This window comes from Vigna unguiculata, chromosome 11 (genome assembly GCF_037176805.1).
Source record: "Vigna unguiculata cultivar grain cowpea cultivar isolate G323 ecotype 2 chromosome 11, ASM3717680v1, whole genome shotgun sequence".
NCBI classification, from domain to species: Eukaryota; Viridiplantae; Streptophyta; class Magnoliopsida; order Fabales; family Fabaceae; genus Vigna; species Vigna unguiculata.
This window is the reverse complement of record NC_140802.1, coordinates 2,215,384-2,239,441: the sequence shown is the minus strand read 5'-3', so window position 1 is coordinate 2,239,441 and position 24,058 is coordinate 2,215,384. Positions and strand designations below refer to the sequence as shown.

The 24,058-nt window shown below is 32.5% G+C and overlaps 1 protein-coding gene and 4 long non-coding RNA genes across 6 annotated transcripts; 4 read left to right on the top strand and 1 right to left on the bottom strand.

Moving 5' to 3' along the window:
- Positions 1-4,513: 4,513 nt before the first annotated feature.
- Positions 4,514-9,488, top strand: LOC146880833 (vacuolar iron transporter homolog 2.1-like). The gene is made up of 5 exons (XM_085668889.1): positions 4,514-4,569; positions 4,844-4,973; positions 7,712-7,809; positions 8,842-8,901; positions 9,356-9,488. The coding sequence occupies exons 1-5, from the start codon at positions 4,514-4,516 to the stop codon at positions 9,486-9,488; spliced, it is 477 nt and encodes a 158-aa protein (XP_085525015.1).
- An 891-nt stretch (positions 9,489-10,379) lies between these two features.
- Positions 10,380-13,100, bottom strand: LOC146880832 (uncharacterized). Of its 2 annotated transcripts, none has more exons than XR_014986123.1 (3): positions 12,340-13,100; positions 12,133-12,184; positions 10,380-10,565 (listed from the first exon to the last, which is right to left on the bottom strand). It is a non-coding gene; the product is annotated as an uncharacterized LOC146880832 (long non-coding RNA). The 2 variants fall into 2 exon arrangements; XR_014986124.1 differs by having other exon boundaries at positions 12,794-13,099.
- Positions 13,101-17,062: 3,962 nt separating this feature from the next.
- On the top strand, positions 17,063-18,276 carry LOC146880831 (uncharacterized). Its single transcript, XR_014986309.1, has 4 exons — positions 17,063-17,168; positions 17,655-17,776; positions 17,854-17,907; positions 18,003-18,276. It is a non-coding gene; the product is annotated as an uncharacterized LOC146880831 (long non-coding RNA).
- A 156-nt stretch (positions 18,277-18,432) lies between these two features.
- Positions 18,433-19,301, top strand: LOC146880830 (uncharacterized). The gene is made up of 2 exons (XR_014986169.1): positions 18,433-18,725; positions 18,844-19,301. It is a non-coding gene; the product is annotated as an uncharacterized LOC146880830 (long non-coding RNA).
- A 2,972-nt stretch (positions 19,302-22,273) lies between these two features.
- Positions 22,274-23,825, top strand: LOC114169172 (uncharacterized). The gene is made up of 3 exons (XR_014986105.1): positions 22,274-22,400; positions 23,405-23,520; positions 23,610-23,825. It is a non-coding gene; the product is annotated as an uncharacterized LOC114169172 (long non-coding RNA).
- Positions 23,826-24,058: the final 233 nt, after the last annotated feature.

Sequence of the window (24,058 nt, the reverse complement as noted above, 5' to 3'; positions counted from 1 at the left end):
CCCGACTACCCGATTGGGCCCGACTATTTGGACCTGTCCGTTCGGGTCGTCTGGCCCGTCTGGGTCGTTGGTCCCATTCGGGTCGTCCGGCCCGTTCGCGTCGTCGAGCCTGTTTGTGTTTTCGGACCCGTTCGGATTGTCCGACCCATTCGAGTTGTCGAGCTCGTTCGGGTCATCGGGCCGGTCTTGATCGTCCGGGTGGTCGGGTCCGTCCGGATCGTTGATCTCATCCGAGTCATTCGGGCCTTAATGACACAAGTTTTAAGAAATTCAATTTAAATTTCTTTTATTAAAAATGGATTCTGGATTTTAAACTTGATCCAAATATTTGGATTGGATTTAAATCTTGATCCAAATATTTGGATCTGGATTCTAAAAAAATCCAAACTACTTTTGCTAAAAAAATGGATTTGGGTCAAAAATCTAATCCAATTATTTGGATATAAAATGGATGTGGATTGGATCATTAAATATCCAATCCATGCCCACCCCTATCTCCATGAACCTTACTTTAATAAGAATACTTCTTTCGATAATCCTGGTTCATCCTTCCCTAACTTACACTTCCATTCTCCTAACAAAGTCATGTTAAACATTCTCAAATCCTTTATACCTAGCCCATGATATTACTTTATGCCTAACAAAGCATAGTCTTCAATGGAGTTGTTGTCCTGTTAATGTTTTTTGTAGCATCATTTAGAGAAGGAATGGTATATTGTTGCCATTTATCTTTCTTTTTGTATATATTACTTTATGTATGGGTAAGGACAACCCAATTGTCCCTATTCAATATTTTTTTTTTGCTGATTAAAAAAAAACAACCTAGCACATGAAAACTCCTTTTGTATTCTTGTAATAATTTTAATCTATCTTGAATGAAGACATATAGTATAATGAAATAGAATATATCACCAATTTTATTAAAGTAACCCTCATTACTAAAAAAAACTCATATTTTCTACCAATTTTGTTTTGAATTTTTTTTTTAGAAAATACTTATAAATTTTGTTATGAAAAAAAATTGCAGGAAATTGCTACTAATTTTTTTGCTAAATATTTTATATAAAAAACTTTTTGCAACAAATTTTGTAGAAAATACTTACGAATTTTATAATTTTGTAGGAATAATTACCCACGAAGGAATTACTGTCAATTTAGATTCTTAGAAAAATTAGAAAGAAAAAGTATTTTCTTGCAAATTTTTTAACAAAGTTGCAAGAAAATTCTCATGTAATATGAGAATTTTTAGTAGTGCATCCCTCCCTATGAATTATATATATATATATATATATATATATATATATATATATATATATATATCTTCATTTGTATTGCTAGTCTCTTCCTAATTCTTATGATCATATATATCCCTCCAAAACTCTTTCTTTCTATGATTTGCTCCGATTGGTAAGCCCAAGTATGTAAATGGTATGTTCATAGTTCGTATTTTTTTTCATACACTAATATAAATTCTCATATTGAATGAGATTTTTTTTGCAAATCTATTAAAAAAATTTGCAAGAAAAGACTTTTTTCTGTCATTTTTTCTGAGAATTTTAGTTGATAGGTAATTCCTTCGTGAGTAATTATTTCTTACAAAATTATAAAATTTGCAAGTATTTCCTATAAAATTTGTTGCAAAAAGTATTTTATATAAAATATTTTGCAAGAAAATTAGTAGCAATTTCTTGAAAAAAAAATTCATAACAAAATTTATAATTATTTCCTACGAAAAAAATTTTAAAATAAAATTGGGAGAAAATATGAGTTTTTTTTAAACAGCGATAATCAATCACAATTGGTACGTCATTGTCATCTTCAATTGTAATGGCACCAATGCAACAGGAACACAAAACCCTACTTCCTACAGTTTGCCTAAGGTTTGAACTGCTGCTCTGATATAAAAATTGTAACATCTTAATTTTCTTTTTTTCTAAACAAACATTCTTTTAGTACTTCAAGATATAAACTATATACAAATTTTCAAAATGTTCAACTATTTATTTAAAAATACTCCTATACTAATTCTTTCAACTCCAATAATATTATCGCCATCAGATCCTATCTCTGGCATATTCAAAATACGACCATTGCAAAAGAAAAAAAACAAAATGTACACACAAAAATTTGCAAAGGTGAGCTAATTTTTTAAAAGAATAAACTCAAAATTTGAAAAATTCATATCTTATCACAAAATTGTGCAACTAAAACTCTGAAATAGAATAAAATTTGTAAAATCAAGATTGTGTTAATGCATTTTAAAAAAGAAACTTAATATAAAAGCAATAATAACTTATAATAAATATTATCAAAACAAATCTTTGTTGAAATCATAGTTTGATAACAATAGTTTCCATCTATTCTTTTGTCCAGTGCTCTCCATGAATACTTCTTTCGATAATCCTGGTTCATCTCTCCCTAACTTCCACTTCCATTCTCCTAACAAATTCATGTTAAACATTCTCAAATCCTTTATACCTAGCCCATGATATTACTTTATGCATTCTCTATTAAAAAGCACGGAATACATCAAAATTGTTTGCTATATACAAAATACATTGTAGACATTTGAGTTCTCTGAATGAATTGTGGAAGCTCAAGCCACCATATGTTGCATCAGATTTTCAGATCCAAGCTTGAAGGAGAATATGCTCTTACATGATCTTAAATAAAATTGGTGTCAAAGTTTACATTCTAACATTATACGTACTAGAGACTCACCCTGTTAAATGTAAATTGAATTAACTGCATTGGGATATTAATTAGTTAACATTTACACTCTAAAATTAATTAACATATGCATGTAACTCGAAGTACTATAACTACACAAAATAACTTAATCAATTCACAATATATTAAACCAAATAAGTTTCTGATGTACGAAGCAATGTTAGAACATAACTTTTGGTGAATAATGCTGATAATGCAACACTAATGTTACTAATGTTGCTATCTCCTCCACAGAATGTTGAAATTTTAAAGCAAATAAAGAGTGTTGAGAATGTAAAAAGCTTTACTCAGTGACTAGAGCTGTCAATTTGGCCCCTAGCCCATGGGCCAGTCCTGACCCACTCTTCATAAAGCCCCCTTTTAGGGGGCTCCCAAATAAGGGGGCCAAAAAAAAGCCCCAGCCCCCAAAGCCCCCTCTCTAGTAGGTTAGGGCTAGGGCTAATGTGGGTTAGCCCCCCAAATAATACTACATTAAGCCAGAGTCAAAGATCAAGTTGAGCTACCCGAACGGGCCCGATGACCCGGATGAGCCCAATGACCAGGACGAGCCCGATGATAAGGACAAACCCGACGACCAAGATGAGCCCGACGACCAGGACAAGCCTGAGACCTCGGACCTGCCAGACAACACGGACGGGCCCGACGACCCAAACGGGCCAGAAAACTCGGACAAGACAGACGACCAAGATGGGCCCGACGATCAGAACGGGCCCGACGACCTAGACGTGCCAGACGGCCTAAACGTGCCAAACGACCCGAACAGGCCTGACGACCCGAACGGGCCCGACGACCCAGACGGACTCGACGACCCAGACGTGCCAGACGACCCGAACAGGCTCGGCAACCCACACGAGCCCGATGACTTGAATGGGTCGGACGACCTGTTCGAGTTGTCGGGCCTGCTCGGGTCGTTGTGCATGTCTAGATCATCCGGCCCGTTTGGGTCATCGGTCCTGTCTGGGTCGTCGGGTCCGTCCGGGTCGTCGGGCCTGTTCGGATCATTGGGCCCGTCAGGGTCATTGGGCCCGTTTGGGTGTCGGGGCTGTCTGGGTAGTCGGACTCGTCTGGGTCGTCGGGCTCATCCGGGTCGTCGGGCCCGTCCTGGTTGTCGGGTCCGTCAGCCTCGTCTGGGTCTTCGGGCCCGTTCGGGTCGTCGGGTCCATACAGGTTGTCGGGCTCGTTCAGGTCGTTGGGTCTGTTTGGATCATTGGGCCCGTTCGGATCGGCGGGCCCATCCGTGTCGTCAGGCCTGTTCGTATGGCCCGTCTTGGTCGTTAGGCCCATTCGACTTGTTGGGCCCGTTTGGGTCGTCGGGCCCGTCTGGGTTGTCAGGCATGTCTGTGTCGTCGGTCCCATCTGCGTCGTCAGGCCCGTTTGGGTTGTAGGATTTGTCCGGGTCGTCGGGTCCATACGGGTCGTCGGGCCCGTTCGGGTCACCGGGCTTGTTTGGGTCATAGAGCCTGTCAGATTCGTCGGGCCTGTCCGGGTCATTGGGCCCGTCCAGGTCATCGAGCCCATCCGGGTCGTCGGGCCCTTCCATGTCGTTGGGCCCGTCCGTGTTGTCGGGTTTGTCCTGTATTCGGACCCGTCTGGGTCGTCGGGCCCGTTCGGGTAGTTGGGCCTGTTTGGATCATCGGGCCCGTTCGAGTCGTCGTTCTTGTTGAGGTCGTCGGGCAGGTCCGAGTCGTTAGACCTATTCGGGTCGTCGTGCTTGTCCGGTTCGTTGGGCCTGTCCCACAGATAGTAATATATTTTAAAAAATAATATATTTTTCATGTGGAAGATGAAAGCCCATGGGTTGGCCTTGGCCCACAGGGCTTTTGTAGGGCTTTTGGCCCTGTGGGCTTCTTTGTTGGGGGCTTTTTTTCAATGTGGGCTTTTTTGACCCTAGCCCACATGGACCAGGGCCAAACCCTGTGGGCTGGACCAAATTGACACCTCTACTAGTGACACAATATATATACTGTTCATTGGAAGCGTGTGTTGTTCCTCATTCTCCATTTGAGTATTAATTTCCCAGGTTCATTTTATCTTTATGATCCGACGAAGTTGAGATCCGTGTGGAGGCAAAAGCAAAAGCAAGTGAAGAGAGCAAGATTGAGTACTGAGAGAGGGGTGAGTGGCTTAGAGCAGCAGTGTTGGGTGGCAATGACGGGTTAGTCTCTGTGTTTGTAAGGAGGCACAAGATTAGAATGGGAGTTGTTGCTGCTGCAGTTACCTTGGCTTTGATGGTGTTTCGAGGGGTAGGAGCAGTTCTTGGAAAAACTCCATTGATGAGATTTTTTTTTTTTATCAGCAAGTTTATATATTTGGAACACTAGGGTGCTCCAACCCGTATACAAATATAAAAAGTTTTCATAATATAGTGTACCTACAATACAAAATGATAGGTGCATTTATAAGTCAAAAAAAAACCTAGCTTGTATTCATCCATCAGGACTGTTCAAATGTAAATCAAACACTATATATAGCAATTGTAGTATGGTCGATGTAATGTATCATGTCTTGACAGCGATCCCCCACAAAATAATCTGCCTAATTATGCTTTGCATCGTGTTCTGTCAACGGGTGTCTGCAAATATGTTTTAGTTCTCGCAGGTGTTTATGTATGCATTGGTCTATCAACATTCCTCTTTAGATAATGTACACCACAACCAATTACCAATGTCTTTAATCTGTATTTCCTTATATGCTCATCACGCTGCTCAGCCATCAGTTTTACCTCGAAAGGAAACACATAATTAAAGCAAAAAATTCTTAGTGAGCAAAAGTTTTGACACTGATAAGTAGAGTGGAAATATAGAACCATACATATATTATACCTAAGAATCTAATAATACTTTCCATGCCTACAGTCGTGATAATCCCATGCTACCTTATAGATTTTAGGCATGATAAAGGATAAAGACACCAATCAGAATAAGAAAATTGTACTTTTGGAAATTTAGTAGTTATCCATCCCCATGTTTTCAATTGTGCAACAGTGAACATTTCTATATTGTCGACCGTTCCACCACTAAAAATAATGTTATTTCTTTGTTTTCAGATAACCTAAACTATTGGCATTCACATACATTTCTATGCATTATTTTGTTTATCATCTAGACCAAAAAGATAAAAATGATTAAAGTGTTGTCTTGGCATGAAATGATTGACATTGCTAACACCCACCCATTTGTTGCACATGTTCCACACCCCCATGGCCACATCACAAGTAAAAAATAAATGACTGCTGGATTCATCAACTAACCTACACATATTGCATAAACTATCAATTATATTTATTCCCCTTCTACCCAAATTATCTTTTGTAGCAACTTTGTTCAAAAGATTTTTCCAAGCAAAATGTTGAGCGGAAGGAAGGGCCTTGACTTTCCAAAATTTATCAAACTCTACTATTTCTTCAAAAATAGTGGCGTCTAACAATTTTCTATAGGTTGAACTAACAGTAAAGGTCTGTGAATCCTCGTCTACCCATACCCAACAATCATCATTCTCCCTTTTGAGAGTTTTAGTTCCCAATTGTTGCTTCAAGATGGTTAGCTGGTTTACCTCCCACTCAAACCACTGTCTCCTCCACTCCAAATTCCACTCCCAAGTGTTATTTTGCCAACTGCCCATCTCTCCAAGTGTAGCTTGTTTATTTATTGAGTTAGCGTATAACCTTGGATACGTTTTGCATAGTGGCTCATGTTCCAACCACCTATCAGTCCAAAATCTAATAATTTTACCATTTCCTATCTTCCATTCCACATTATTTTCAAACCACTTCCCCCATTCTTCTCCACTTGTTGCCCTCCTAAGATCCCTCCACCAACATGAGTCAAGTTTATTGTCTATTCTATTATCTAAGCTCCTCCATGAATCGTATTTTGAGTCCAAAATTGATTTCCATAGCCCTTCACATTCAATTCCCATCCCCCATTTCCATTTTCCAAGTAGTGCAATATTAAATAGTCTTAGACTTTTAACTCCTAATCCCCCAAGCTCTTTTGGTTTGCAAATATTATACCACATAACCCATGCAATCTTCCTACCTTCACATCCATATCCCCAAAAGAAATCTCTCTGAATCCTCTTAATTTCTTTTTCCACAGATTTTGGTATTTTGAAAAAGGACAAGAAAAAAAGAGGTAAATATGTGATGACAGATTTAAGCAAGCAAGTTCTACCAGCGAAAGAGAGGTGCTTTCCTTTCCATTTGGCTAATTTTTTCCTTATTTTCTCAACAACACCTTTCCACATATAATGTTTCCTAGGATTACCCCCAATTGGCATGCCTAGATATGAAAAAGGAAGTTGCATGGTGTCACAGTTTAACATATTCGAAAATCTCTGAAGGTAGTATTCAGTAACCCCTACACCTCCTATCTTACTCTTAATGAAGTTTACTTTCAGTCCTGCAGCTAACTCAAAACATCTAAGAATACTTTTTATGACCATGTTTTGAGTTTTTGCTTCGCTCAAGAACAATGTATCGTCTGCAAATTGCAACATATTCACCTCAATGTTTTTCTCTCCCACTTTGATCCCTTCCAACAATTTTTTCTTTGCTGCCACTCTCATTAAACCTGCTAGTGCCTCTGCTACGATCAAAAAAAGAAAGGGAGCCAGAGGGTTTCCCTGTTGTAGCCCTTTAGATGGGCAAAATTCTTGAGTTGGGTTGCCATTAACAAGCACTGAAATTGTGGATGATTCTAAGCACTCCCTAATCCACAGAATCCATTTTGCGCAAAAGCCTAGTCTCTTCATCATGTAAAATAGAAAATCCCATCTGATAGAATCATAGGCTTTCTCATAATCAACTTTAACTATAACACAACTTTTCTTTTTACGCCTAACTTCATCTATAGTTTCACTTGCGATCAAAACACTATCCAGCAACCCTCTGCCCTCCAAAAATGCAGATTGGGTATGATCAATTACCTTATGTATAGCCAACTTGAGCCTTAGAGAAAGGCATTTGGATATGATTTTGTAGAGGCTTCCTACTAGGGAAATGGGTCGGTATTCGTCTAGGCCTTGGGGGTTATCTCGCTTAGGTATAGGTGCAATAAAGGATGCATTACATCCTTTAGGGTACTTACCTGTAATTTGGAAGTTATGAACAACTTTTATAATATCTCTTTTGATTATTTCCCATGAGTTCTTAATAAAACTAAAGTTAAAACCGTTTGGGCCCGAGCTTTTGTTACCTTCACACTCCCATACTGCCCTCTTAATCTCCCCTTCTGAGAAAGATTTTGTCAACATGATGTTGTCTTCCTTTGATATTGAGTTAAAATCTACATTTCCCAGTTTTACATTGAACTCACTTGTCTCCCTCAACTTACCCTCAAAGTATTCCTTTACCCCCTCTTTAACCTCTTGAGGATTCTCACTCCATTCTCCTAGAATTCTCAAACCTGTAATCATGTTTTTTCTTTTCCTCCAATTCATTGTTTGGTGGAAGAATTTTGTATTCAAATCGCCTGCTTCCAGCCATTTAATCCTGGATTTTTGTCTCAGCATTGATTCAAATCTATTGTTAACCTTTTTTAGTTCAGCGAAGAGAGTACTCCTTTGGTTCTTTTGCTCCTCATTCAATCCACTTTGATCATCTAATTTATCCAATTCACTTATGTTCTCTATTAGACGTTGCTTTTCTTTATTGGTGTCCCCAAAAAATTCTTTATTCCAAATCTTTAAATCTTGTTTCAACCTTTTTAATTTCTCCTTTACCATTACAAGGCCGCACCCAACCACATTGTAGCTATCCCACTATTTCTTAACAAAATCTGTAAAGCCTGTCACAATAAGCCAAGCGTCCAAGGTTCTAAATGGTATAGGGCCCCAATCTACATGTGTGGATTTTAGGAGCAAAGCACAATGATTTGATATTACTCTATCCAAGACATATTATTTACTTCCTGGCCACACATCCTCCCAATCCCTGGTTACAAGGATCCTATCTAACCTACTTTTGGCAGATCCATTAGTTCTATACCACGTATACTTCCTACCAACAAGTGGTAAATCTATTAGTTCCATCCTTTCTATGAATTCATTAAAGCCTTGTATTTCACTTCTACTACTAATGCCTATATGGTTGACTCCCTTTCTTTCCTCTAGGTTTCTCACAGCATTAAAGTCACCTAAGATACACCACACCTTCCCTCCCACTTCCTCCTGGTATTTTATTATATCTTCCCACATGCGTCTTTTTTCATTGATTTCGCATGGTGAGTACACATTAATAATGTTAACCTGGATATTATCCTTACCCCATTTTCCGATGGTTATTATGAATCCTCTTTTAGAGATTGATTTTTCACATTTGAATTGATTTTTACCCCAGATAGTAAGGATTCCCCCTCCACTATTTTCGGCTGGAGAATCTATCCATTCGTATTCGTCATCCCCCCAGATTGCAGAGCATTTTTCTCTATTAATTGTTCCCACTTTTGTTTCCTGGATACACACCATCCTACTCCGTTCTTACTAATTATCTCTCTCACATATCTCCATTTTGCAGGTCCCCCAATTCCCCTTATGTTGAGACTAACTATGTTCATTTATCACTATCATCATTCCCTTCTTCCCTAAGACATTTAATTTTACTATCTCTCTCTTCCATTTTTTGAAGTTGTTCTAGAATTCGGTTTTCCTCCCCTGATGAGATATTGATGAGATATTGTGTAAGGGTTCTCATCGGAGGTTGGATGGCTATGGTTGTCACCTTTGGCCTCACCAAGTTCATTGCCTCTTCTCAACTTTGAATGCCATTTCTAAAATGTGCATCCAAAATCTCATTATGTTATTAGGCTATCTCTTTTACATTGTTTATTTTATAATTGTTTTCTTTTAAATTCTGACGGATAAATGTAATATCCCTAAAATAACAGTTCTAAGTTGACTATCCTTTATAATTTTACAAAATGATGTCAAAACATAAAATTCACACAATTAGCGCTTCATAACACTAGGCTAGACAAGATAAATTCACACTACACCATTTTTCTCTTTAGACAACATCTAAAACGTGTGGTCTGAAGTTAAAAAAGTGTGGCCTAAACTTTAGGCAACACTTTGGCAACAAGTTTCTAGGCGTGGAGGATACGCGTGTGGGCTTAGGTTATAGGCAACACTTTTTGTACTAAAGGCCACACAATTTATAAAAATGTTGTCTTATAGGATTGAAATAAGCCACATATTTTAAATGTTGTTTATTGTACATAGACAACACTATTTAAATGTTGCTTATTATTTATAGACAACACATTTCAAAATGTTGCTTATTATTTATAAACAGCACATCTTAAATGTTGCTTATTGTATAAACAATAAGTTTTGAAATGTTGCCTAACTTTCATATAACACTTTTCTAATATGACCAATATTAGATATTATAACATTTTTATTAAAATTTTTAAATTGGTTTAGAATATAAATATTCATTTAGATCAATACTTTTAAAATTACAATATTGCATTTAGAAAATTCTTATATTATTTGATCTCTTATTGATTTACGTCACATATTAATTATACACTAATGCAACCAACACTTTTTTTTTTTTTACTTTCATAATTAAATGATTCGCTATTCACATAACAAAACATGCTTAATCATCACAATTTTCAAACATAGATTTTCAAGTACAATTTGAATAATGTAATACAACATATGATTATTTATACTACATATAAAGTTATTAAAATTAAAATATTGATAATTCTAACATGATCTTTTACAATAAATAATTAAAAGAAATGATGTTGAGTCCTTGGATATGAGTAACTTTCTCCCACTTGTAACCTAAGCTGCTAAAGTTGCTCCTGGATGATCAACATAACCTGCTCACACACAATCGATACATGGTGTAAGCAAACTACAATAATAATAATAATAATAATAATAATAATAATAATAATAATAATAATAATAATAGTAATTCAATTTTATAAATCAAAAATTAAATTCATTCTATTTATTCATCATTCATCTGGTTTATTTATAAGTAAACCCATTATATTTATCTATTATAAAAATATAAAAAATTTATAGATAAAAAATTGAATTTTAATTGTAAGCATCACATTTCAAGATACTAATTTATAACCTATTCATTTATATCCCTTTGAAGACATGAAACTATCTACAAAAAGATATATTAATAACAATAACACAATGAAGTTGATTGTTTAATAATTGAGAAGAAAAATATTCTACTAAAATTACAAGTCATCAATACAGCCCTGCATATTAAATGATTAGACAGGACCAATTAAATATGATTTAATATTTTTCCATGCTTCCTTATAAGTTCTTGTCTTATCTCTTGGTAACCTTTTTAACAAAATTGTTACAATCTCAAATCGGATATTAATCATTGAGATAATAGGCATACTTTAAATTACTACCTTTAAGTTACTAAATGGCAGGAAACCTTGTTCCAATGTCTTAATGGTCCAACCCTTAATTAAATACATGTTCTTTTGAAAAATGTCTTGATCACATCTTAACTATAATAAATAAAAATAAAGAAACTTTACGGTCTCAACAATAAAACATATATGTATGACATTAGAAAAATCCTTCTCCATCTTGAAAATGGTGCAGTGGAAAACAGAACCAATACAAAAAGCAAGCCAAAGTTCCCTCCAATTTGTTTACAATTATGTATGACAAGGACAAACATACCTGAAGGATAAGAAACTAGATATTTGAGTTTAAATTGAATATGAGCATAGGTTGGCAAATTTTTCACTAAAAAGAAGAGCATAATCAACTTCAAAAGAATAATTGCACCCTACCTGCTGCCTAACTCGCTAAAGCTCTTGATCCAGTTAGGTCAGCTTTAAATGACTACTTTCCAACTTTTGAACATAAGCCTGAAGAGTTATTTCTTTATCAAGTCATCTTAGTACCAATGCAAAATTACCAGTACGCCCTTCAAATTAAACTACTCATCCCTACAAAAAATTTCATCTATTTAAACCAGAATTGTTTTTACATCGAGAAAGAAAAAGGAATTACAGGTAATTAATAATTTACTACATCAATGTTACTTCAAAGGTGAAACATTAAAATTTTGGTTTGTTATAACTAGCTCTTTTCATATATATGACTAGATACTAGCAACCTTAACTAGTAGTTTCTAACATCAAATAATCGTATACTACAAGAAGACCAGAGGAGGCATGGCCAGTATTTGTGCCAAAAACCAAGTTTTCCATGTAATGTGAACATAATCATTTCATTCTCAAACTAGTCAACTACATGAAATATTTTCAGAACATTCAAGATTAGTGCACCTAACATCATTGTTCGATACGTCAAGAAAAATAGTTCATTTCAAAACATATGGTGAAAATGTATTTAAGTATGGATAATTTATGCCTTGGAGATCTATATGCTTACCAATTTCAGAGAGCTAAAGCTTCATCTTGGCTTTGACTCTTTCAGCAGATGACTGTAGACAATAGCAACAAAGATGTCCATGAATCATGACAAACAAAATCTAGCCAATAATAGAGAGAATTTATAAAATGTATCTAGACATGAAAGCAACATATTCATCAGGACAAATACAGAGAAAAAAAATTGAATCAGTAGATTGGAACGTACCATCAATTAGGTTGGAAGAATTCGTCCCAACATTGTTTCCCTTTCTAGCTTCACTAACTTTCCTTATATCATTTACCGCCTTCTCTTACCTACACTGTTTGTGAAGAGAAGTGTTTCCCTATCCATGTCCCTTATCCCTCTCTCCCTAGTCTTATCCCTATCCTTATCCCTCTCCCTCTCCCTCTCAGAAACCCTAGGCTCATAAGATGGCTTCTTATTGAGTTTGTCGTGAATGGATTGCAGTTGTGCTTAATCACTTAATCGAGTAAATACTTACAATCACTTAATCTAATAAACACGAACCACAACAACAATTCACTAGCTCAAATACAAAACATATCAGAAATTTGATAATTCAATCAATCTCACATAGCAATTAATCAAACAGAACCAACAAAGTACCCCGAGTTCAAGCAACTCAAATTGGAGTTTGCCACAAAACCAGGCATCTCACCGGAAATGGCAACAAGCTGGAGTGGTTGAGTAGAGCAACTATTGATGCGAGCTCTAACGTGCAACGATGGTTCCTAAGGTTTACACGATTGCAATGGCGAGGGTCTAGTTTGGTGGCAGTGGTGACAATTGCGATCAACGTCGGTGGTGGGATTAACGGTAGAGGCTGGAGCCAATGTTTTGGGGGGAAGAAGAAGAAGGCGCTGATGTTGTGTTGATGTCAAACAGATGAAGAAAGAAAATTTTCAAGATCCAAGGGAGTTCTAAAATCTCCACTGATTCGCGCGAAGTTCTAAAATTTTAATTGCAATTTTTTTAAGTTACTAAAAGTGAAAAGGAGGGAAGATTTTTTTTAGAAAACATGTATAGTATGTATAAAAGAAATAATTTTGTTTTATTTAATTAAGTGTTATGTGTAAATATGATACCTCATTTTTAATCTTAGGCAACATTTAGAAAAGTGTGATATAAATAATCTAACACTTTATATAAAATGTGGTCTTTAATAATTTTAAAATCACAGATACAGAAAAATGAGGTATTTAGTAATTTTTAAACCACACTTATAAAAAGTGTGGTCTTTAGTAGTTTTTAAACTACACTTATAAAATTGTTGTCTTTTACGTGTTTAGGCAACACTTTTATATGTGTTGACAAGTTGAATGTTGTCTAAAGTGAAAAATGGTGTAGTGTCAATACCTATCCTAAGTGTGATTAACATCATCACTAAATATGAACATTCCTCAATTCTTACTCTATATATAACAAAAATCACTTTAAAAAATGTCATAAAATTGTGATCTAAATTATAAAAATCATGATCTAATATTTTTCTTACCCTGTTAGTTTGTTTAGATGAATTAACTTTTCCTAGTTTTAGAGCAAGGTCTTTTCTGAGTGTTTTAGTATTTGTTTTTCCTACGTTCTATATGTGTAGTTTATTTAAAAACGTATTATAATACATAGATATTTTTTTTATCTAAAGAAAACAAAATATATTATTATAGAAATATTTGGAATACACCAACCCATATAATTAATTATGATTCCTTACCTTTACTTAGACCTAAAAGCATATTAGAATTTATTTTAAGGCTTAATACTTGATCCTCTAATTTTATTCAAATTTTTTAAAAGATCCTTAATTTTTCATTTGTTCAATTTAATCCTCCAATCTCTTAAAAATATTCAATTTAGTCATTTATATTAAATTGACATTAATATCGTGTCCATATAGTGTCATATGTCATGTTATTGTCACATATCAGTGCCTATTTTCCATTTAGTCATCTTAATTATAATTTTGATCTAATTTGGTTATCTTTTTTTTTTAAATGAAGCAATTTCGTCATTCTCCCATTTGAGATCAAATTAGTAATTAAACTTACTTACAACTTATATATATATATATATATATATATATATATATATATATATATATATATATATATATATATATATATATATATATATATATATGTTTAAATACTTTTTAAAGATTTATATATCAAATTATTCTACCTAAATATTCAAATTTTTTTTTTCCATTTTACATAAAAAATCCCTATTTAAACTTATAATTTTTTTTAAATATTAAAAATGTAAATGTAAAGTGACACTTATAATTTTTAAATGTTGAATGTAACACATATTTTTAATGTGACAAGTGTCACTTTATATTTACATTTTCGATTTGTATGTAAAAATATAAAAATAAAATAATTTGAATATATTTAGATGGAGTGATTTAATTTATAAATTTTTTAAAAAAATTTAACATGTATATATAAGTGGTAATTAAGTTTAATTACTAATTTGACCTCAAATTTGAGAGGAACCAAATTGCATCATTTAAAAAAAAAAGAAGAAGATCAAATTAGATCTAAATTATAAATAAGGGGACTAAATTGAAAACAAGAACTGGTGACAATAACATGATACATGACACTGTATGAACACGACGTGAACGTCAATTTAACGGAAATGACTAAATTAAATATTTTTTTAAAAATTGGAGAACTAAATCGAATAAATGAAACATTAGGATTTTTTCTTAAAATTTGAATAAAATTAGAGGAACAAATTAGGTATTAAGCCTTATTTAAAAACAATATAATTATGGACCATTCAATTGCAAGTAGCCATGACTAAATGTAAGTATGAATAGGTGTGGTAGAGATATCTAAAGAAATTAATCGGATGAGGGAACTATCAAGGGTGGTTTGATAAAAGTATGTGTTGCCAAATAAGTAAAAGAAACAAATTCTGAATTTGGAAGCATAGGTGGAACGAAAATGTCCTAACTAAAGAAAAATTCCGTAGGTTATACAAAAATTCTTAGCCAAGGTGTTATGATAAGTGCATGAAAACTTAACCTCTCTTTATTAAATCATGTAGCAGATGAATCTAAAGTAAATACCAAAACTAATTAACAAAATATACTCTATGCTATAAAAATGAACTTCAAATTATTCCTTCCTTTTACGAAAACATTTTGAAAGCACTTCGCTGGGGTGCTTTTGGAAATAGAACTAAGCCACCAGTAAAGAATCATTCAAATCAAATCAAATTCTACAGCACCATAATAATTTCATACATTAATATATTCATTCCATCCTAATGAAGTGTTTTTTTTTTTTGGAGGTTCATATATTAAAATACAAATCTTTATCTTACATTAAATAATTGGTGGATGCACATCGAAGGTTTTATGCAAAATGCCAAATTGAATTGTGAGATTGAACCATACAAAATCCAGCGATAGTTTGTCTTATGAGAAAAGCTTGAAATGTGTGGTATGAGCCAATGAATTTACTGATGCACTGTGCATTCAAACATATACTGAGGAAAAGTTCCATTTCTACATGAACGCATTAATGTGGCATTGAGATGCTGAAGTAGTTTACAAAACACAAGACTTTGGTAAATTGCGATATTACTGCTTTAAGAGAAAATTTCTGAAAATAAAAAGCCAAGAATTAAAGCATCTGTCAGAAGGAATTGCATTACATTGGCCAAACTTTTCGTCAATTTTTTTGTCGTTTCCAATAATTCACTCAGCCTTCGATGCTTGGATTAAAGTTTTACCAATGCATGCATTTGATCTGACACAGAAAGATTCAAACCGATGATGCTGCTCTGACATAGTTTTACGAATCCCAATTAACGTTTTTGCTGCCACCAACCCTCGCCATGCATCAGGAATCCACCGATGATTCTACCAATTATCGTATTGATCTGAGACAGTGTAAGGAATCCACCGATGATGAGACATTGTTTTTGTTTAGTTATTGTATGAAGTTGTTTTTCTGTATAAAAAAGTGATTAGTTATTGTAGTTTAAAATGAAGATTTTACTAATAAGCTGAGAAACACCAAAATTATTACTTCTCTTCCGAAACATTTTCTTTAACAAATATTAGTTTAATTATTTCTTCAAGAGTGTAGATAAAAAAAGTAAGTAATTAACACAGCACTTGTTACTAACAATGTATCAGAACATTTATTGTTTGCATTGAAAATTTAAGTAATTGGAGAGAGATGGAGCTGACAGAAGAAAGACTACACGTAAGTATTCTTTAAAGTGTTGGATCGTTGATATTTCTTTTCACCTAAATAATAAATTTTACATTCGTAAATAATTATATATATAATTTGTTAACGAAAAGAAGATAAAAAAATAGTCTGAAGTGTTTGATATAACTTCAATTACTATTTTTTAAATGAGGAATATAGTAAATTAAATATTGATAAATTGAAAAAAAAAATTAAATAATTATGTAAAGAAAAATAATAATTTAGAAAAATAAAATTGTAAGTAATATTATTCCTTGTTTTTATCACTTATTTTTATTATAATATTTTTTTATTGAATTTTGATCAGCGCCTAGCTCAAAAAAGAATTAGATAGGATAAAAAAAGAGAAGAGTATGAGAGGATCAACCAAAAAAGCTAGGGGTAGATTAGGAAGTTAAAATATCCTTAAGTGTACTTCTTTTATTTTGTCTAAACATTTTTTTTTCGTCCCTTTCCGATATCTTAAAGAACAATGTTGTATTCTTTTACAAAAGCCTTCGCCATGAAAATATTGTATTCAAAGAGTTTAATAGTATATTCTTAAAACTGTTTATTTGACTAAATTGATAATTTTTTTATTTCAATATCTATTTTCACATCTCAAAATCGAATTACTGGTATTATATAATAAAAATAATTAAATATTGATAGAATTTTTACAAACACGTGGGTTCTCATATTCCGGTTATATAAGTTTGACCTAAAAGGTTAAAAGTTCGCACTCAACGCCTCTTTCGTCTTTCGTTTCCGTTTCCTTCTCATTCTCAAAACTGCAGTCGCCGGAAGTTGCTTTCTGAGACAGTAAGTTGCTTTATCATATTTGACGTTAAATTGTTGAGCGTAAAAAATTAAACGATTGTAATTGCAATCTTTTTTCTTCTGTGTTATCAATATTGTTTCAATTTTAATCTTCTTCTTTCAATAACTATCTGTTTATGTTCATTTCAAGATAAGCAACATAATGGTGTTCAATTTTGTAAACGCATGAAACCTTAATTTATATTTACATATTTATTTCATATTACTTTATGGTTTATGTACTTGTATTGTATATTCTGAATATAATTTGGCATATTACAGCCACTTAATATTTTTTTCTCGTTTAACAGTAAGCATTATGTTTATATTTACCAACTTCTTTCGATATATATATATATATATATATATATATTTAACTACATTAACAAAACACTTTATTTATTCATCTGATAAAAGAAAGTAAAATAGTTTATCTATCTAAGAAATTTAATACTTAAATTATTAGACTTTATGTGATTTTGCAAACAGGTAAAAAGAGATTGAAGAAATGCATGGAAGTAAGTTATCTGATTGCATAAAAAATGAAGGGATGCTGCTGCTAATCAAATCAACGCTTTCACAGCAAAAACATTACGTTACGGTACCATCAGGTCAGCATACAAAGTCGATACAAAAAATATTTTTACATTTTTTTGTTTTTTTACATTATTATTTATTTATTTTAAAGGCAGCAATGAACCCTGAAGGTTAATATATGGAGGAAGTTGAGTGAAGCTGATGGGTGAGTAGTTTTTGTTATTGTAAGTATCAACGTTCATTCATTCATCTTTGTTTCTAATACTAATGCTAATCACTTCTCTACTTTCATCTCCTCAGGAAACCTATGGATGCTGAGAGACAAACATTTATGTATTCTTTTATTAATTTTTTACTGTTTTTTTCGTTTCATTTAAAGATGTAATGAGATAATAAGTGATAAAATGATTCCATCACTTTTATGTATTCTTTTCTTATATTTTCAGTGTGTCTTTTCTTTGATCTCAGTATATAATTATGTTTTATGTTAATCATATTTCCTTTCATACTCTCTATTTTTATTTTGCTAATTTGGGACGGTTATTTTAAACCTCTCTTCACTATTACTATAATATTCACTATCATTTAAAAGTATATGTGTAATAATCAGATTTTGAGCATCGTAAACATTATTCACCTTTCAAACATCATTATCTAACATACAGAGAAAAGTAAAATGCACGCGCGTGTATCTTAGTTCAATGCATACAAAATTCACCGATAGTTTCTCTTATCAGAAAACATTGAAGTGTGTGCCATCATTCCATGAATTTACTCATACAACGTCTATTTAAACTCCATATTTTTTTTAAAAAATTTGACTTACACATATTTTTATATAAAAAAAATGAATTAACAATAAATTTTTCCAACCACATCATTATTTGTATATATATGTTTAACCTAATTTGGTAAATCTTCACACTCTCTCTTCTGCGCCTTCTTTCTTCTTCCTTTCTTTTACACTCTCACAATTTCTATTCTATCTCCTGTGCTCAACCCTGCAAACATATTAATTCTTCAGTAAGTAAACCTTTTTCACATTCTTTGATTTCTATATTATGGAAAATTCATATTATTTTGTATATCATAGCTGCTTAAAGTTCTTTTCATCCTTTAATTCTCTTACTACTGTGGTCAGGTTTATTTACTGTTATTCCAAGAAATGCACGCAAGTATGTTATCTGAATGCATCAAAAACCAAGGGATGATGCTGACCAAATCAACCATTTAATCTTTCACAGTAAACACATTACAATATCATCAGCGTTGAAGATGTTTTTACAGGATTACTTAGAAACTTTTCCTGATCGAAATTCTTCCTTTGAGCCACACCATCTTCAACCGCCTCTTCCTCAATTTGGAGGTTTTTCAAGTCATGCCATTTATCAACAACTGATGTAATTTCCGAGCACATCAAAAAAATCTTTAGGATTAGTTAAATATAGAACGACTCTATGACTTTTATGTATTCTTTTACTAAATTTCTACTGTGTTTTTCAATTTCATTCAAAGATGTCTTTGTGTTATACTTAGAATCTTTGTCTAGGTTTGTTTCCTTATGTAATATTATTAATTATATAAAGTGGAATTCGTGGAGACTATGGTGTTAAGTTGTATACCTGTTTCACATAATTGGCTTCACAATTTTAATAAAATTGCAATGTTGTTATTCGATGATGAGAATAAGTCGTTATCATGACCGTTCATCCAACTAGAGTTGGGTAAACCCCAAATCCATGTTATATATGATAACATACATCTTAAGGTGTGTAATTAATGTTGATATGTTGTGATATGGTCACATCTTAAGGTTTTTTTCTATTCAATAATGATCCTCAATTATTTCTTTGAAAATATATAAAATATGTGAGATTTTGCTACCACATAAGCAGAGGACCACCTTAAAAAATGTATGATTTTTGTTTCTTTTTGCATAATTTAATTCAACGAAACAAGAGAAAGAGAGAGTAAGAATCTGTAACCTTTTAATATGACTGGCTCAACAAAATTTCTTCAGAAATTTTGTGAAGGAAGAGAATTACTACTACTTGGCACATTTTTCGTTTAAAGTTTTGTTATCGTCTCTGATGTTTCTTTTTTTTTAACATAGGCTATGTTTTTAATATATGGTATAATGGTAAATGAAATGGATAAACACAGTTGAGCGTGGATTTTGTGATTTCGTGATGATCGATATAGACACTATTTTTGAATTTACAAATAATTTCTTTAAAGGGTTGTACTGCATGGTTTGAATAAAAGAATAGAATCACTCTATATTTAACATGATATACTCAACTGATATAACTTGTTGTCTCATTACATGAAGCGAAAAACAACTGATATAACTTGTTTTTCCTATGTGTCTAAATCATACATCACTTGTTGTCGCGTAATATTCATAGATAAATGTCTAGACATAAAAAGCTACAAAATTGTACCTAAAAGTTTGTATTTTCTTATATATCCAATCACCCATTGTACATTATTGCCATCTTCAATCTTCATGGAACGATAAGAGATCCTTTATTCATTCATTCATTGTCAATTGGAACGAGTGAACCAAACCCAGGATTGAACTTGAACAAAATATGTGTCTTTTAAAGTGTAATGCAAATTCTAGAAGAATCTAGAAAATTCTAAGATAAAAGTATTGAAATGTAATAAAAGTTCTAGAACAAAGTAAAAAAGCCTAAGATAGGAAGAAAATATCAAGAACATTCTACATAGACAAAAATCTAGAACATTCCACGTGGCTAGCACTTTCTAGAATATTCTATAGGTCTATAAATACTCATGTACTCAATCATTTGATGTATGACACACTACTCACTATTACAACTACATACTCATTCCAACTACAACTTCCACATTCTACTATCTCCACAATTTTCTCTATCCCATCAACTATTCCTTTCACAACCTCAAAATACTATTAGTGGGACCAGAGCTACGTTCAGTCATCTACATCTACTGGGTGTAGATAAATTTTTCAACTACTTAAAAAAAACTAGAACTCCATTCTATTCTACTTCCAAAATATTTTCTCAACCCATGGCCACTACCAATCAAACATCATCAATTCCAATACCTATTTTCACAGAAGAAAATTATGATTTTAGGAGTGTCAAAATGAAAACATTCTTTCGCTCCCAAGACTTATGGGACATTATAGAAGAGGGATTTACTATTCCAGAAGACACTTCCACTCTTACTGTAGCTCAAAAGAAGGAGTTGAAGGAAAACAAACAAAAGGTTTCAAGGGCTTTATTTGCTCTTCAACAAGCAGTTGATGACACAATCTTTCCAAGAATAATAGGTGCCACAAGTGCAAAGCAAGCTTGGAACACAATACAAAAAGAGTTTCAAGGAAATGATGAGGTACGCAATGTTAAACTTCATTCTCTAAGACAAGAGTTTGAATTAATAAGAAATAAAGAATCTGGGACCATTAAAGACTACTATTGTAGAATAAAGGAAATAGTTAGTCAGATGAGAGCCTATGGGGAAATTATTCATGACAAAAAAATCGTTGAGAAAATTTTAATTTCTATTCCCCAAAAATATTATGCAATCGCAACCGCGATTGAACTAACAAAAGATTTAGCCACATTGTCAGTAACACAACTAATGGGCTCTCTTGAAGCTCATGAACAAAGATTGAAAAGGCATGAAGAAGACTTGGTCGAAAATGTCTTTCAATCAAAACTAAAATTACGGTCTCAGAACAAAGAATATGAAGAAGACTTGTTTTTTTACATTATTATTTATTTATTTTAAAGGCAGCAATGAACCCTGAAGGTTAATATATGGAGGAAGTTGAGTGAACCTGATGGGTGAGTAGTTTTTGTTATTGAAAGTATACAGCATTCATTATTTTTGTTTTTAATACCAATGCTAATCACTTTTCTATTTTAATCTTTTCAGGAAACGTAGCTGAGACCCGTCTCTCAAACGACGACGTCTCTGTTCAAGTCAACACTCGTATTAAAGAGTAGAAGTCATATTAAATATAGAGTTAGCATGTAATTTTATGTATTATTTTATTAAATTTCTACTGTGTTTTTCGTTTCATTTAAAGATGTAATGAGATAACAAGTCATAAAATGATTCCATTACTTTTATGTATTTTTTTTGTTATATTTTCAGTGTCTTTTCTTTATCTCAGTATATAATTATGTTCTATATTTGTTTTGCTAATTTGGGACGGTTATTTTAAACCTCTCTTCACTATTACTATAATATATTCACTATCATTTAAAAGTATATGTGTAATAATAATCAGATTTTGAGCATCGTAAACATTATTCACCTTTCAAACATCATTATCTAACATACAGAGAAAAGTAAAATGCACGCGCGTGTATCTTAGTTCAATGCATACAAAATTCACCGATAGTTTCTCTTATCAGAAAACATTGAAGTGTGTGCCATCATTCCATGAATTTACTCATACAACGTCTATTTAAACTCCATATTTTTTTTTAAAAATTTGACTTACACATATTTTTATATAAAAAAAATGAATTAACAATAAATTTTTCCAACCACATCATTTGTATATATATGTTTAACCTAATTTGGTAAATCTTCACACTCTCTCTTCTGCGCCTTCTTTCTTCTTCCTTTCTTTTACACTCTCACAATTTCTATTCTATCTCCTGTGCTCAACCCTGCAAACCTATTAATTCTTCAGTAAGTAAACCTTTTTCACTGTATATTGTGGAAATTTCATATTATTTTGTTCTTTTCATCATCTATCTCTAAGCACTATGTTCATTCTTAACTATTTCCTTCAAGGTATATAGACTTAATACATTTACAAAACACTTAATTATTTGTTTAATAAAAGAAAGTAAAATAAATAATATCTATCTCAGAAATTTATTACTTATACATTATTAGACATGTTATGTATTGTCTCAAACAAGAAAAATGTTTTAGAGACATCTTATTCAAAAATTATATTTATTTACTGTTATTCCATCTTCTAAACCATGCTATTTTGCAGACAGAAGCACCATTGTTGAGGAGATGGTGATACTAGATATTATTAGAATTTTACTTATCAAAATTATTTTTTAATTTTGAATCGAACATAAAGAAAATTTATTTTGATTAAGATCCCTATCAAGTTTCACTAATGCATGTATTCATTCATAAATAAATAAAATAGATTTTAAAGATTAATCTTATATCAAAAATCAATATTATGCTACTAATAAGTGAATATTGATCTTTCACAGTAATGACATTACATATTATAGAAATACTCATCAAGTTAATGAGATTTTATATAATGTGTAATGTTTTTTCTGTGAAAGATGAAATGCATATTTGATTAGCAGCATAATGTGATCTGATATAAGATATTTCCATGCATTTCTTGTCCCACAATAAAATTTGACTTTTACTTTAAGTCTGGAAAGCAGAGTGATGAATACAATTTAGCCATAAAAATTATATCTTCTCGAGAGTAAGTCTTTTACAATTATGTATTTGTTTCAATCTTATTTATTATTATTATTTAATAATATATGTTGAATAAAATCTCCCATACATGTTCATCTCTGTTGTCCAATTTATGTTAACTTAAAATACATGTAATACAATTTATTAAAAAGAAAATTAGTTATCCTTGAAAAAGAAACAAAGTAGAGGTTTTTCACCCACAATCTCTTTTTGTTCATATGGCAAAGATGCAGAGGTAAGATTCAAATGCATAATGCCACAACTGATGCATGGTCTCCTTTCGTTTTCGTTACTTTCACTCATTTCTTGGGCTTTGAAGCTGCAAAAAGTGAATATCTTCTGAGTAAGTAATTTGTTTTTTCCTTTCATTCTCTTCCCATATACCATGTTAAGCTGACTATTCTTTCTTTTCTTATTTTTCTTTTTAAGTAGTTTAATGGAATTATTTTTGGGTGAATGGGAAATCAAAATACCAGGAAGGAAGAAAACCTAATCTGACAGTCTCCAAAACACAGACGTTTGAATTCGAAGTGGCCATTGAATTTTCTGACAACATAAGTCAGATACAAAATTGTGAACAGAGGCTTTCTCTGTCTGAGAAGAGTGTTGGTTCCTTGATGCACACTATAATGAAATCAATTAAATGGATATCCTGTTTACATCAGTTTACAGCAAAGGACCACTGCTAACAATGAATTAAATTACAACAGACTTGTTAAGTAAAAATAATCTCATAAATTACAACAGACGTGTTTCTATGTATGAACTTCTCGATTTAAAATACCACCATGTAAAACACAATTGAACTTCTCATTTCATTCATTACTAACATATTACAAATACAAAACACTTCCCCACCAAAAGTTACCTCAAACATACTT

Bases quoted from the DNA above. Each gene is read 5' to 3' on its own strand.
- LOC146880833 (XM_085668889.1), top strand. From the start codon at position 4,514: ATGAAAGCCCATGGGTTGGCCTTGGCCCACAGGGCTTTTGTAGGGCTT. The intron at 4,570-4,843 runs GTGGGCTTCTTT...GTACTGAGAGAG, and splicing joins TTTGTAGGGCTTTTGGCCCT to GGGTGAGTGGCTTAGAGCAG. The intron at 8,902-9,355 runs GTATTTTATTAT...CATTTTTTGAAG, and splicing joins TTCCCTCCCACTTCCTCCTG to TTGTTCTAGAATTCGGTTTT.